We start from the raw sequence: 15,203 nt of genomic DNA, 5'->3' as shown, positions 1-15,203 counted from the left end.
AGAACGTTCACCCCAGGGATCACTCCAGTGGCTCTACTTGATAGAGGCACTGGGAACTAACGTCGGGTGGCACGATGCCAGGGCACTTCTATGGGCTAGGTTTGTAAAGGCTCCAGGGCCATTAGCCTTGTACACGTCTATGAACCTATGAATATGGAAGTCATTTATTCCAGGGTACTAGTAATCTGTTAACTATTTTGTCTCTTCTTAGTTCTGAATTTTGTAGTGCAGAATTTATAACTTCTGTTATGAAGAGAAACGGACCCAACATCTCTTTCTATATGTAGAGTAATTTGTAATAATTGATCATAATGCATTTTCTATTTCAAAATTAATCTTGTAAACAGCAATAATTCATAGTAAATAGTTTTAATTTTCAAATAATGTTAATGTAACCAAGATTAGAATACCCAAGAGTTTTCTTAGTGAATATTTTTTGCACCCTTACAATGAATCTGAGCTGTACCTTATTGCAAACACAGAAGATAATATGTTACTGAAGTATAGGTTTAATGTAAGTTTCAGTTAATTCTAAAATTCAGTCTGGATTTCTAATACTAAGGTTTTTTCTTCATGATACTTGTATGTCTAATAGTTTGAATGCATAGTGTCAACCTGCTTTCCAAATGTGAAATCATTACTTGTACATACTCCAAGAGCACTGAAAAATCAACTTTTGTAGACATCTGTTGTCCAGGTATATTGAATGCAAGATAGTAGTTTTTTTGAAAAGCATGGCACAGCATTTGACAGTGCTAAAACGTAACCAGTTATATTCATTTACATTGGTTAGATCTTTTTCATTTGTTATTATAAATCCAATTTTAATGTTGTATGCATGTTTACTTAACCAACATGATTTATTCTGAAGTAGAGAGGCAATGACAATATTAACAATGCAGGCCCAAGTACAGATCCCTGCGGGGCACAAACCTTACCAGGTAGGTAACTAGAATATTATCCTGAAATAACAACAGATTGCCTAATGCAGATCTGCCAGTTACTAATCCACCATATGTTGTAGGAGCTGGTATCTGTGTTCTTTATGGCTGATATTATTGCTATGGGTGACAGAGTCAAATGCCTTAGCCATGTCCAAGTGGATGACACCAGTGAACAAGACCATCATCTGACGCTAATGATACCACTTCATAAAAATCAATTTAGTTGATTAATGTTGATTTTCCCTTAACAAAACAATGCATAAGTCAGTGGTATTGCTACTAAGATTGTTAGTGATCCATTCAAGTTTACGACATTAAAAACATTTACACAAAATAGAGGTAAGACTCATGGGTTGAAAGCGTCTCACATTAGTTCAGTCTCTTTTTTAATAAATAGGGGTGATTCTTTGGGTTTAAGATGATATCTTCACTGCACACTGTCCTCCATCTCTATTTCCTGCTTAAACACATGGGTTATCACTTTTTAGCTCCTCACCTATAAATCACAACTCCAGGGTTTTAGAGTTTATTTCTGACTCTGATTACTGCCTATGTGGCTTTTTTATATTCTTTCTGTGTGTGCATGAGGGTTCTGCAGGTAGTGTGGCTTCTTCTTACCTCTGAAAACATGATGGTTGATTGGCTACTCTGAAGTGTCCTTATGTATTTCATTTATCTTGCTGTTGTGGCCCATATCTTATCAGAAAATGTTATTTATTTTGTTTATACTTTGTTGACTGTGTTAGTCCCCCTAGGCCAATGGTCTCATTTCGAGGGAGATCCAAGGTAGTATTGATACTGACTAGGGGAAATTTGGCCAGGATACTGGGAAACTCCCTTCTCTTTTGCCATAGCATGTTCTACATCCACCTGAGCTACCACCAACTCTGGCAGATGGGGTATCTGTTTAATGTCTTATCCAAAGGACAGCACACTCAGAAGTGCAACACCCGCCTTATGCTGCACTACTGTGGCAGTGTTGAAGAATTAATCCCGCTGCCCACTGTGGACGTAAAACCCTCAGTCTTCTGCACCAAAGGTAAGGGTGCTACCTGTTGAGGTACTGAGACAGCTGGGGTCAGCGACAGTGGACTTACTGGTTAACAAATGGATACACAAAAAAAAGAATTACATGCAAAATGTGTGATTCTTGCTTTTTGACCCCTAATAACTCTCAGACATTTATAAAGAAGTTTTAAGTCACAGATTTTAAAATGAATGAACATCACAGACTGATATGAAGTATTTTTGGTTGCAAAAATGTTAACTGTTAAGAGTCTTATTTTGGCAAAATCTTAGTACATCCAGAAACAGTGGTTATTGGAATGCTTTGTGTTTAAATGAGGTGCTAATAAATCTTTTCATTTCTCTGTTGTTTGTAGTGTTTGGAATGGGCTGCTCTACCAAACTTCTCAAGTTATTCTTCATATTACTACAGTTGTCTACTCAGTAGTTAGAATCAGTGTTTTCCTGTTGTGATGAACAGCTGTTATTTAGCATTAGTGCTCACATGGAAATTAAACTGATGTAATTTTTGACAGAAGGTGACATTGACTCATTGCTGGACAAACTTCAAGACAGACATTGTCAGAATTCTTCAGACTGCACTGCTTCACTGGAAGCAGTAACAGACAAACGACCTACAACATGCAAGCGTAAGTTCCGAGCATGCTAAATTAATAAACCATCATAACAGAATAAATTTGTGTAATGTTAGTTTTTATTTATATCTGCCTAATGATATTGCAGTGATATAATGAGCTCCCTCTGATTTACTTCTCTACTCATTGTCTTCCTTAATGTAATCTGAATTGATAATGTTGCATTTGCTGAGTCAGCTTTAGCTGCTCTCTGTATTTGTGTAGTGCTTTGCTAGAGACATTTGAGACATTGTAACATCTCCATAGTATGGTCATCGACATTGTATTTTTTTTTTTTTAACTCACAGTAAATGATTTTACTTATTTCTGGTTCTGTCATCCTTAACCACATTATACAGCCTTGTGAAAACCAAACACTGATTTTCATTTTCCTGAAATTTGTACAGATATAACTAACATATTTGGATCCCTATCAGTTGATCAAGTTTTCAGAAACTTGAAATCTGCCGGATGATATGATCGAATTTCTGAAAAGTTGGAGGTTTTGAATGGAGATTGCTGTACAGTGAGGAGAGAAATTTACCATTTTCCTCACTGTAAAGCAATCTTGGAGTTGGTATATATAATTTGCAGGGGAGGGTTTTTTTTTTTAATGTTCAAGTTTTCATATATTCGATCATATTATCTTGTTGATATTAATTTCAAGTTTCTGAAAACTTGATCAACTGACATAGATCCTATATGACATCTAATATTTAACTGCTGTAATAGCTAACTGTTGGGATTACTTCTTCTAATATCCCTTGTTTGGATTATCTTGGTGTCCTTTAATTTCATCCATCTGTATTTCTGTTTGTTGACTGGCTTAGTCCCACTAGGCTAGTGGTCTCTTTTCCAGAGAGACCTGAGGTGGTATTTAAGAAAGCATTAAACCGTTAAGCATGTCAATGAGCATATTTGTGTAAATTGAATTCTATTTTGGTATGAATTTTGGGTCCTAACACAGTATAACTAATCCTTTTAACTTCCTGTAAAGCAACGAATGAAAAAAACACTTTTTTTCTCTTATGTATGGCAGTACCCCCTTTACTAATAACACAATTTTCCTTTCCTGACAGGGTGCTCTGTAGAGTGGTACCAGATCCGTCCAGTTCAGTTAGCTGTGGCTCGAAAATTGCTGTCTCATGTATGTGCTATTGCAGATTCCAGCACTCAGAATCTGGATCTGGGTTCCTTTGAAAAGGTGGACTTCCTTATTTTTGTTCCTCCTTCAGAGGTGACATACCAGCAGACAGTGCTTCGCATTTTGCATTCAGGTATGTAAATATGACTTGTGCTTGTTTCATCTCAATGTGAATACAGAACTACTTTGGAGTTATATTACTATTATTAATACTTGGGTGTACCGTTGAGTACCATTACTTTTAATTTGTTTTACTGCAAAGATTCACTTTGTTTAAAAAGCCCTATAATGACATTCATATTGAAGTATTTGGTTATGCAAGGCTAGTGCTCATCAGTTTCCTTTTAGCATACTGGAGTATTAGGTCTGCAGTTTAAATTTATTTGAATTACCTGTAGTTGATGGTCTTTCTTTCTTAGCAGACTTGTAGAGCCCCCAGATATCCACTGAGGGGAGATGGTCTCTTCCCTGCACTGAAGATATTGGCATGATGCTCAGCTCTATAGGGAGAGCAGGCCATTCCATTTTCAGCTCTTTTTTGCCACAGTAAGAATATGGTTAGCATTGTATTTGTTCCCTCCAAGCTTCTTTAAGAATGTTGTAGTGCACTACAGGCAATTTTACTGCTACCTTCTTTGCTTAGATTTCTGCTCTTTTTATAAGTGTTATTTGCTGCTTGCTTTTGCTATATCCTGAGAAGAAAATCACCAACAAGTGTACTTGTAGGAGGCAGAATCCTCCAAAGACTGTCAGTGCCTTTTTCTGCTATAGCAAAGACCGTCAATTTGCAAGGACTCTTAGTGCCTTCCTGGAGCAGGAAAATTCTCACATTGTGCTACAAATGTTTGTTCCTTCCCCAGCTAGAGAGCCTTCTACAGGCAAGGGAAAAAAGTCCATTGGGGAGAAATGCAGTACCACAAAAGGAAGAAACCTAGAACACTGGTTATGAGGTAGTCTTTGAGCAGGGAATGTGCTAGAGGTCCTGTCAATCTCATTGAATTATAGACATATTACCCACACCTCACAATGCATTGTGTCTCAAATGTGCTAAGTATAGCAGGGTTCACCTTAACCCCAGTACATGCCTTCTCATAGTTCTCTCTCACCTATGTTAGTCCCTAGGACTCCAGGCATTGAAGATAACCCAAAGGGGGCACTATTTCAGCACAGATGCATATGTCTTCTCTCAGGGGTTGATATTTTCAGCTTCACAGGACATTCACTTTTAATCAAACAATCTAGAAACAGGTGTAGCATTTATTCTTCTGTTTTTGCACATTTAACTCTCTCACTGATATGTAGAAATCATAGGAACTATAAGGCTATTTGACTAGATGCCATAAGTGCTTTGCCAATAACAACCCTCAGGCTCTCCAACCCTTTTTAAGGAAGGCAAGGACTGTAAGTCCTGAAGTGTATTTTGAGGTATCCATCCACTAGTTTAAGCTGTTTAAAGGTTGATAAGAAATCACAACTGCTTGACATGCAAGGAGAGCCTATTCCAGAGCAAAGGGAAGTGCTGGATGGTGAACCTCTCCCTCCATTTAGATTTATTTCTTGATGTAGATTAAGGTGTCTTGATCTAGTGTTGGTTGCATGTCAAGAAAAAGAAGGTCATGGATAACAGGCTGCCTGAGGGCAGGATAAGCATGGCATGAGTCTTCCCTCAAGAGCCTGTGTAACACAGGGTACAGGGAGAGAGATTTAAACCTCTTCTAATAGCTAAGATTGTTGATGCTGGAGATTCTTTTTGTCAGGAACCGTATTTTTTTTTTCTTTTCAGGTTTTTTGATATGTCTAGTGAGATACATGCTAAAGAGTGCATTATATATATATATATATATATATATATATATATATATATAAAATTAACCATTTTTTTCTTATACATACATTATATTTGGTTTGCTATGGTGAAATTATTGTTGCCTACTTAGTTGCTTTGTTTTTAAAACTTGTATTACCATTGTTTATTTCTGTTTTATACTTGTAATCTTACCCTTGGAGCTTTTCTCCCCGGGCCTCCTACTGAAAACGGACATATATCCAGCTAGACTAGCCCGGTCAACAAATGTAAAATAAATAAAAATAAAATATTCTATAATGAGCTGACTGGAGCAGAGGTACAGGGAAGCTATAACTTCCCTGATTTTTAAAGCGATACCTTTGGTGATTAGTTGTGAAATGTAGAAGGATTTTTTAACAGTTGGAACATGGTGATCAAAGGAGAGGGAACCACTGGCCCAGGTGTCCAAGTCCCTGATCACTCTCACACTAGATAATGGGGTGCTACTGATGCAATAGGATGTAGCAGTGCTGCTTCCAAAGGAGATTAAATTATTTTTCTTGGCATTTAGTTTGACCCCTTTTTCAGTACTCTGTGTTAACTTGTGTTAATTCCTTTTGAAGGGTATAAAGTACACCCAGCTCACAATTATCTGCAAACTTAATTAACCAGAAATCCTTGTTGTCAGTTTTAAGATCAGAGAAATAAATGCCAGATAGGACAGGGCCCTGTACAGAACCCAGGGGATGCTACCAATTAATTTTTTGCTAACTGATAAGTAGTCACTGACTGTGTAACAATGAGCATTCTGTCCTTGAACCAGTTTGCAGTCATCTTATTACATAAGCCTAAGTGTTTAAGGCCATTAACTTTACAAGTTCATCATGCAGTATGGTGTTCAGTGTCTTTGCCAGGTCCAGGTAAGGCAGCATGAACAGTGTGACCACTATCCATGGCTTGCTTGACCTTTTGACAAACGCTCACAAGATTAGGCAAGTATAACCTGCCCTTAATAAATCTAAATTGCTGGGAGTCATGCTTGATCAAATTTTAATGTTATGATTTAAGTGTTTGGTGATGATTCACTCCATGGCTTTACAGGAAAGACTCGTAAGGTTAATGGGTCTGTAGCTTGCTGTGTCTGTGTTGGGGCCACCCTTATGGAGAAGCATCACCATTGCAGTGCACTAGGATTCAGGGACACAGCCTGTAGCAAACCTTAGGGTGAACAACTTAAGGAGAAGATCAGCAGGAACACGCTTGACACTGTATTAGACAACCCAATATATTCTCAGGACTCTGAAGCAGTGTTTTTCATCTTGGGGAGTACTTTAAGGAGATTGTCCTTGGAGATGGTAGGTGGAGAAAATGACTCCGGGATGAGCTATGTTTTGGATAGTAGTGGAAAGCACCATTATAGAGAAGTTCAGGGCAGTGATTTGAATTATTCCTTAGTTTTCTAACACAGCCAAATCGAACTTGTAGATGTTTATGGTGTTACACTGCTGCAGTCATTACACTTGGGTTATCCTGCGTCAGGCGGTCCTGCAGTCGACCAGAGTTCCAAAGTCTTGGTCCGGCGTCGGTTGGTGTCGCTTCTTCCATGACGTCAGTGCGCCAGGGGTATATAAGATGCATCCAACACCATTTTCTTCAGTCTTTCTTGCCGTGCGGTGCCCAAAGCAGAAGCAGTTCACAAGTGCTAGTCGGCCGACTCCTGAGATTTTTGAAGTTGAATTTGAGATCCGAAGTCTTCAATAAAGCTAAGTACCCCGTTGGGGAAACTTTTTTCTTGCCTCAGACCGATGTCAGAAAAAGTTAATAATTGTATTTCTTGTGGGAAGCAAATACCTCATAAGGACTTCCACTCTTACTGTTTTCCATGCCTAGGCCCTGATCACAACGTTACTAGTTGTCGGGTTTTGTGCTAGATTTAACAAACACACTATAAAAAGGCGTTATGATTTTGCTTTGCACTACTTTGGCTGAAGGTTCAATTATACCATGCCGTCGGATCAACCGACGACCGCAATTCCGAAAAAACACAAAGACAAGGATAAAGACAGGCATCAGAGGCCCAAAACCGACGACAAAACCTCTTCTAGGCCAGTCGCCGGTTCTCAGTGAGGCGCTTTCACAGCCCCTGACACCTGCTACCTCAGAGCCACAGGCCGCCTCCAACTCCCACGTGGAGACAATTAGGCCTCTGGAAACTCAAGGTATTGGGCCTACGGAAACTAATCCCTCAGATGGGTCCGGAGCCGCTGAGCAGGCATTGATTTCTGAGGGTGTTTTCAGACCTTCACAACTTACCATTAAAGCAACAGCCAAGACAAAAGTACCATTAAAGACAAAGAAGCAAGTACAGCATTCTCCTGGACAGTCCTCCATGCCTAAGAAACAGATGCTTAAAATGGCTGAAGACCTCATTACTCTAATCAGGGGTTTCCATCCCCCTCCTGAGAAAAGGCCTAGGCAGGATACAGACTATGATTCCTCTGATCAGGTTTCCATTTCCTCTGATTCCTCTTCAGACCAGGGATACTCTCTTCCGCCCATGAGGACTCTGATGCTGAAGAATCTATCCCTTCAGCCTCTCCTCCTGAGGATTATTCTTTTGGGGAAACTTTACATACCATGAGGGAGCATTTCCATTGGGAAAGTCAGGATTATTCAGAATCCAAGAAAAGGCTTAGGGATTTCCTTTTATTGCCTCAGCACAGGCCTCTGGCTATTCCACCTGTACTAAATATTGTGGATGATGTGTTCTCTGATTCCAGCTTATCTCCTGATTCTTTGCCCCCTGCACTAGCCAAGCCAGATAGGTATTAGAGTCCCTGACTCTCACAAGTTTCTTTATAAAAACCCTTCTGCTGATCCAGAAACTATTTCCCAGGGTCCAAAAGGGGTTAAGGCTTCTATTGCAAAAAATCCAGTACCCTCTGACAGAGATTCCAGAGCTTTGGATAGACAGGGGAAGAAAGTTTACACTTCTGCAACTTTAGCAGTAAGGGCTTTAAATTGCCAGTTTCACATGCTTAAGTACCAACAATATTTAATGGCTCAGTTAAAACAAACTGCTTGCAAGCTCAGAAGCTCCTGACTGTAAAGAAATGCAGGATTTATTGCATACAGTTGAACAGGTGGGAAAACATACTCTGCAATGTGGTTTTGATTCTTTAGAGGTCTACAGTTACAGGTTCTGTGATTCAAAGACATGCTTGGTTAAAAGAACAGAGTTTACCTGATCATGTTAAGGCAAAATTATTGGATGCTCCTTTACAGCATGATACCTTGTTTGGTGTTGAGGCAGAAGATGTGTTAAAATGGAGGATAAAGCTAAATCTATGCAAACAGTCAAGGATTTCTTACAGGTACAGCCACCTCGATTTAGAAGAAATTGGCCAACAAAGAATTGTTCCTTTCCAGTGCAGACGGGCCACAGAGAGGCAGATACAGATGCCCAAGAGGCAGATCTCAACCCCAAGGCTCTAACAGACAACAGTGGGGCACCTCAACCCCAAAAGGAGGTGAGGACAAGTCTCAACCTTACAGGAAACAGTCCCAATGACTTCCCCCTTCGTACGCCAAGCACTTCCCTTTTGGCAGCCCCCTTAGGGGGAAAACTAGCACTTCTTTCTCAAAACTGGAAAACAATCACCCAAGACAAAAGGGTTCTGAATATTGTGTCTCAAGGTTACAGGTTCCACTTTCATACTTTACCAAGGCTAAAAGAAATGCCAGACCTGCCACAGAATCAATGGTCAGAGGCACAAAAACAAATTTCAGCCCTCATGGACACGAGAGCTATTCAAAAAGTACCACAACAGGAACAAGGACAAGGATTTTACTCAAGACTCTTCCTGGTCCCGAGAAAGGACAAGGCCTGGAGGCCCATACTAGACCTTTCAATTCTAAATACTTACCTGGATATTCCGAAATTCAAAATGTTGACATTACAGCAGCTTCTACCCATGCTGGGCAAGAAGGCTTGGCTTGTTACTCTGGACCTCAAAGAGGCATACCTGCATGTCCCTATCAGACAAAATTGCAGAAGATACCTCAGATTCAAAGCTGGTACAATGCACTACCAATTTTCTGCACTGCCCTTTGGCTTATCTACTGCGCCCAGGGTCTTTGCAAAGTGCCTGGCACCAGTAATTGCATTTTGCAGACAAAAAGGAATTCAAATATATCCATACCTGGACGACTGCCTCATTCAAGCAGAGACAAAGGACATTCTTGTACAGCATCTGGCGCTTGTAAAAAAGTTGCTAATTTCTCTAGGGTACACAGTAAATGAAAAGAACAAGCAAGGGGGCACTCATTCTTATCCGCTATGCAGGCAAGCCATGACCTTGTGGAACACAGCTCTAACGTATCAAGTTCATCTGCAAGCACAATTCCTGCCAGGAAAGAAAAATACTCTGGCAGACGATCTAAGCAGAAATATCATGGACCCTCAGGAATGGAAATTGAATCCACAAATCTTCAGAATGGTAACGCAAAAATGGGGATGCCCAGACATAGCTCTTTTTGCCTCCCCACTGAATTGCCAACTCCATAAATTCTGCACAAGGACTTATCACACACAAGCATGGAAAGCGGATGCTCTCTCGTTCAGCTGGAAAAACCTAAAAATGTATGCCTTCCCACCACTGCCTCTCCTTTCAAAGGTACTCCTAAAAGCCAGACAAGAAAACCCACAGATGATCCTGATTGCTCCAGACTGGCCACGCCAGCACTGGTACCCAGTCTTAAAGAACTTAGCTCAAGGCCCACCATGGATTTTGCCTCAAATTCCACACCTTCTGACTCAACAAAACAATCAGATCCTGCACGGTCAGCTCAAAACACTAAACCTGGCTGCATGACAGATTCATTAGTCAAACAGGCAACACCTCTCTCTAAAGCTGTTATGGATGTCATTTTGGAGGCCAGGAGGCCTAGCACCAGGAAAGCTTACTCAGAAAAATGGAAGAGATTCTACACCTGGAACCAGGCTCAAAGCCTTGACCCTCTTGTTCCAAACATTCCTCAGATTTTACAATACTTAACTGAGATGCTGGACAAAGGCCTATCCTTCTCATCAATTAAGATCCACGCTTCTGCCATTTCAGCACATTACAAAACGGATCCTCCTTTATTCTCTCATCCCTTGCTAAAGCAGTACCTCAGAGGGGCTAAAAACATAAGACCGCCCCGGAGAGCACCAACACCAACTTGGGACCTCAATTTTGTTTTGGAAAAACTGACCCTGTCACCTTTTGAGCCAGCCAATACAGCCGATCTAAAATTTTTATCATGGAAAACAGCTCTGCTCCTGGCACGAAGAGTCTCAGAGCTACAGGCAGTAATGGCAGTGGAATCTTTTATAATTTTTCATCAGGACAGGGTTTCTTTAAGGACAAACCCTACTTTTATGCCAAAGGTGGTATCTAGTGCGGCTCTTAACCAAACCATCCATTTGCCAACTTTTTATCCAAACCCCCAGAATAAAGGGGAGAAACTTCTGCACTCTTTGGACATACACAGGCAGCTACGCTTCTACTTGGACAAAGCAAAAGCTTTCAGGAAAACTGAGCAACTGTTTGTAGCGTATGCTGCAGGATCACAGAGCAAGGCTATCTCAAAGCAGAGTATATCCAAATGGATAGGACACTGTATTCATTACTGCTACACACAGCATGGAAAATCAGTCCCTAATAACATTAGGCCACATTCCACCAGGGCAACAGCCACGTCAACAGCCTTTCTCAGAGGAGTACCTACCAAGGAAATTTGGCGGCTGCAACTTGGAGTTCAGTGCACACCTTTACCAAGCATTACCACTTGCCTCTTTACTCTAAATCCAGAGCAGGATTTGCCACTGCAGTTCTGCAGGGCCTCATAGCCAATCCTAACTCTTTATAGACCAGCCACCCAACCTTAGCTTTGGGATTCTACCCAAGTGTAATGACTGCAGCAGTGTAAAACGATGAACATAGTACAGTTTTGTACCTACCATAAATGTAGATGTTCGAGTGTTCACACTGCTGCAGTCCAGGTTACCCTCCATCCCGTCTGAACTAGCTGGACTTATCTATACCTTTCTGTCCTATACAACCTTTGTGGTGTATTTGCCTGTAACTGAAGGTATTGTTTTTTTATTTTATATGTATATTTTTTATTAGCAATATGTATTGCCTACCTGCTTGGGGGCACCTGACATCTGGGGCAAGAAAAACTGAAGAAAATGGCGTTGGATGCATCTTATATACCCCTGGCGCACTGATGTCAGGGAAGAAGCGACAGCAACCGACGCGGGACCAAAACTTTGGAACTCTGGTCGACTGCGGGACCGCCTGATGGCAGGATAACCCAAGTATAATGACTGCAGCAGTGTGAACACTCAAACATCTACATTTATGGTAGGTACAAAACTGTACTTTATCCTTAACCTTTCAGGCTAATCTAAGTTCATAGGATCATAGGAAGTTACTAGGCTGTTGTCCCTGAGACCCTTACAAGCCTAGCCAAGAATTTAGCCCGCACCCGATGCCCCTGTCCAGGAGGGACAAGGTGGAATCCCAGGGGTGTATTTTTCTGTTCCCCCATCCAGTTATCCAGGTTGCACTTAAAAAGGGTTAATGAGGTACTCTGCTTGATGTGGAGAGGGAGTCTGTTCCACAGAATCCTTTGCTGGTGTTATTTTTTTTCTTCAAGTTGTGGGGTACTGGCCTTATAAGGTAACTTGAGAAGTTTGTTTCCTTTGGTTGCATAGTTTGTTTATATCTGCTGACAACCAGGGTGGTTTGTTAATGAATTTACCAATGTATTCGATTCTGGTAGACACTGTCCTATCAATGCATTTATCCATGTGAACATATAGATCTTTGCCGTAAGTAGCTGCATACCCAGGGTCCACACTGTGGGGTTTACATGGGTGAATTTTATTTTATGTTTGTTTTCTGGGAAAGTCCAACTGAGCAGAAATTACCCATTTTCAACGGAGGCCCGGGGAAAAAAGCTCTACATAGTACATAACACACAAAAATTTTCAAGACATTCAATACAATGATACTCAACATAATCATGATACAAAAATATTCAAAACATTCATTACAAATATATTCAACATAAGTCATTACAAAATACATTTTTTTTGTTTTAGGCATTGCTACATTCCTTGTAAATAACTTAATGCTAACCAAATTTCTCAAACATATTGTTACTGCATTCTCAAAATACTGTACTTTTGCTTTGTATATATTCATATTGCATATTTCTGTTTTTGTACTGTTAAGTATCTTACAACTTGAATTGTTGGGTTTTTCTTATTTTTAATTACTTTCCTGGAGCTTTTCTCCTCGGGTTTCCATGAAAAAGGGCTCTCTGGGCTCAGTTAGACTAACCCGGTTAACAAATGTAAAAATAAATAAGACCCAGAAAATAAGGTACAGGTGGTTAATGTGAGATAGTGATACACAATGAAGTGTCATACCTGATGCAGCTGTAGTATTTTATCATGGAATACACCTTTTACGGCTAATTATGAGAAAGGACTAGGTATTTATTAAGTTAGTTAGTCTGGGTCTTGACAGTTGCATATCGGTTAGGTAGGACTTTAGTTGATTTTTGAAGTTAGATTTGTTATCTTACATTCTGATTTAGAGATATTGTCACACAGTTATAAATTGTTTGCCTTTTTGAAGTCTCTAAAGATTGCAGTGTTGGTTTGGGTGAGTGGATGTTTTGAGGACAACGGCAACCAGCTGGTTGTCTAACTTAGTTAATGATGGACCAGCCAGGGTGAGTGAACATGCTGGAGCAATTGTCAGACTAGGTCCAGAATGTTACCACCCATAGTGCATATTATTTGATCCAGGAAGTTCTCATTTACCCAGTTTAAGACGTGTTTTCTGTACATTAGAAATGTAGGTACTCCAGTCTGTGGAGGGATAGTTGATGCCACTGAGGATTAAACATCCATTTCATATAGGGAAATTTTTAAGGAATGCCAGGAAATTTTCGTGATCCTGTTGTGCCAAGAAAGGGGATTCGTAACAAGCTATAAGTTGGAAGTCTGACTTTCCTAGTGTGAGATGGAGTTCTATGAGCCCACTGTGGGGGTTTCTGGGTATCAGTTTGGAAGGGATAATATCCCTTATGAACCCTGGGACTCCTGTAGTTAACAATGGGCTTTAAAGTATGATAGGCACAGAACTCTGGCACAGATGGGGTGCTCTTATTACACTTGAATAATGTGTTGGTGAGTACACAGACATGGAACTCTCCAGCTCAGGCAGTTTATTAAGACACGTGGCATTGAGAAGGGTCACTGTAATGCTGTCTAGTTTATGATTTGATTTGTTGGTCAAGTCAGGGTGTTCATTAGATGAGTTCTGCATTAAAAGGCACAATGGGGTGAAAGGCTTTGACCAGTATGCAGATATTCTTGAATGAGGGGTGCAGACCACCCTTTGCAAAGCAAGATAGATTGGCTAACATCTTGTCCTAGGGAGAAACATACTGGACCTACTGTGGAATGACATCAGCTACTTATACAGTTGTTGAATCCTATTATATTTTCCTTGAATTTAGACAGCATTCTTGATGAAGGGGAATGCCAGTCAAAACTAGAGTCTTACCCTTGACTGCAGCTTGTGTAGAAAGTTCCATCAGTTCTTCTGTATGTCCTTTGTGCATGTTATTGCCAGAGCGTTCACTTCCACATGGACTACAGTCATGTTGTAGTTATACTTACTGGAGGGCAGTGGGGGCTCTTAATATATCAGCAATCCTATCTCCAGACAGGCAGCCAACTATAACCACCACATTGTTCAGCCTAGTGAGCACTGAGTCTGTCTCTGAAAATGGAGTCAACAGTTACTACCATTTTTCCAGAAGCTGATTTATTCTTGTTAGACATTGGAGTGGTATGTTGTTGGTGACATGTTGATGAAGGGGTACATGCAGTAGGTATATTTGGGGGGGTTGCTGTCGTGCCCATTTTTATGAGTTCTAGAAGGTTTTGGTAGTGTTTTTTATGATGTCAGTGTATAATAGTTTACTGATGTTCTTCGTGTTTCACTGTTGCAGTCATACATTTGGGTTATCTGCCTGCAGGTAGCCCTCAGCCAGCCTGAATATCAAAGTCTTGGATTCCTTCATCGGTTGCTGTCTCTTCTTCCATGATGTCAGGTCGTCAGGGGGTATAAAACATGCAGCCGACGCCATTACATCAGTCTTTCTTGCCGTGCCCGAAGCAGCAGCAGCAGTTCGCAAGTGCCAGTCGGCAGACTCCTGAAATTTTCGTTTTCGAGTTTCAGAACCGAAGTCTTCAAAAAAGCTAAGTACCCCATTGGGGATCCTTTTTCTTGCTGTTAACCGATGTCAGTAAAAGTTATCAATTGTATTACCTGTGGAAAGCAAATACCTCAAAGATTTTCATTTGTACTGTCCCTCGCTGTCAGTTTTGTGCCTTATTCAACCCCCGAACTATTCGTCGGTTTATTTTTGCAACAAATTATTTTGGTACTCGATTTAACTATCCAGAAATGGCTTCGGTAAGCCATCTGACTACCGACATTCCAAAGAAACATAAAGGCAAAGACAGACAGACCACATAGGTCCATAGCTACAGACGATGCTTCCATTAAGCTAGTCACCAGTTCGCTGGTACTAAGTGAGGTGCTTTCGCAGCCCCT

At 40.6% G+C, this 15,203-nt stretch overlaps 1 protein-coding gene across 1 annotated transcript in view; it reads left to right on the top strand.

The window, feature by feature from the left end:
- Positions 1-15,203, top strand: part of GREB1 (growth regulating estrogen receptor binding 1) — a 3,935,532-nt gene that overhangs the window by 2,324,726 nt on the left and 1,595,603 nt on the right. Inside the window, exons 13-14 of the mRNA XM_044082225.1 lie at positions 2,486-2,599; positions 3,664-3,861. Of these exons, the coding sequence (XP_043938160.1) occupies positions 2,486-2,599; positions 3,664-3,861 (312 nt within the window). The remainder of the gene's footprint in view (positions 1-2,485; positions 2,600-3,663; positions 3,862-15,203) is intronic.

This window comes from Protopterus annectens, chromosome 1.part1, assembly GCF_019279795.1.
Source record: "Protopterus annectens isolate FY-2018-M chromosome 1.part1, PAN1.0, whole genome shotgun sequence".
Lineage (NCBI taxonomy): Eukaryota > Metazoa > Chordata > Ceratodontiformes > Protopteridae > Protopterus > Protopterus annectens.
Note: the sequence above shows the minus strand (reverse complement) of the source record. Positions and strands in the feature narration are given on the sequence as shown.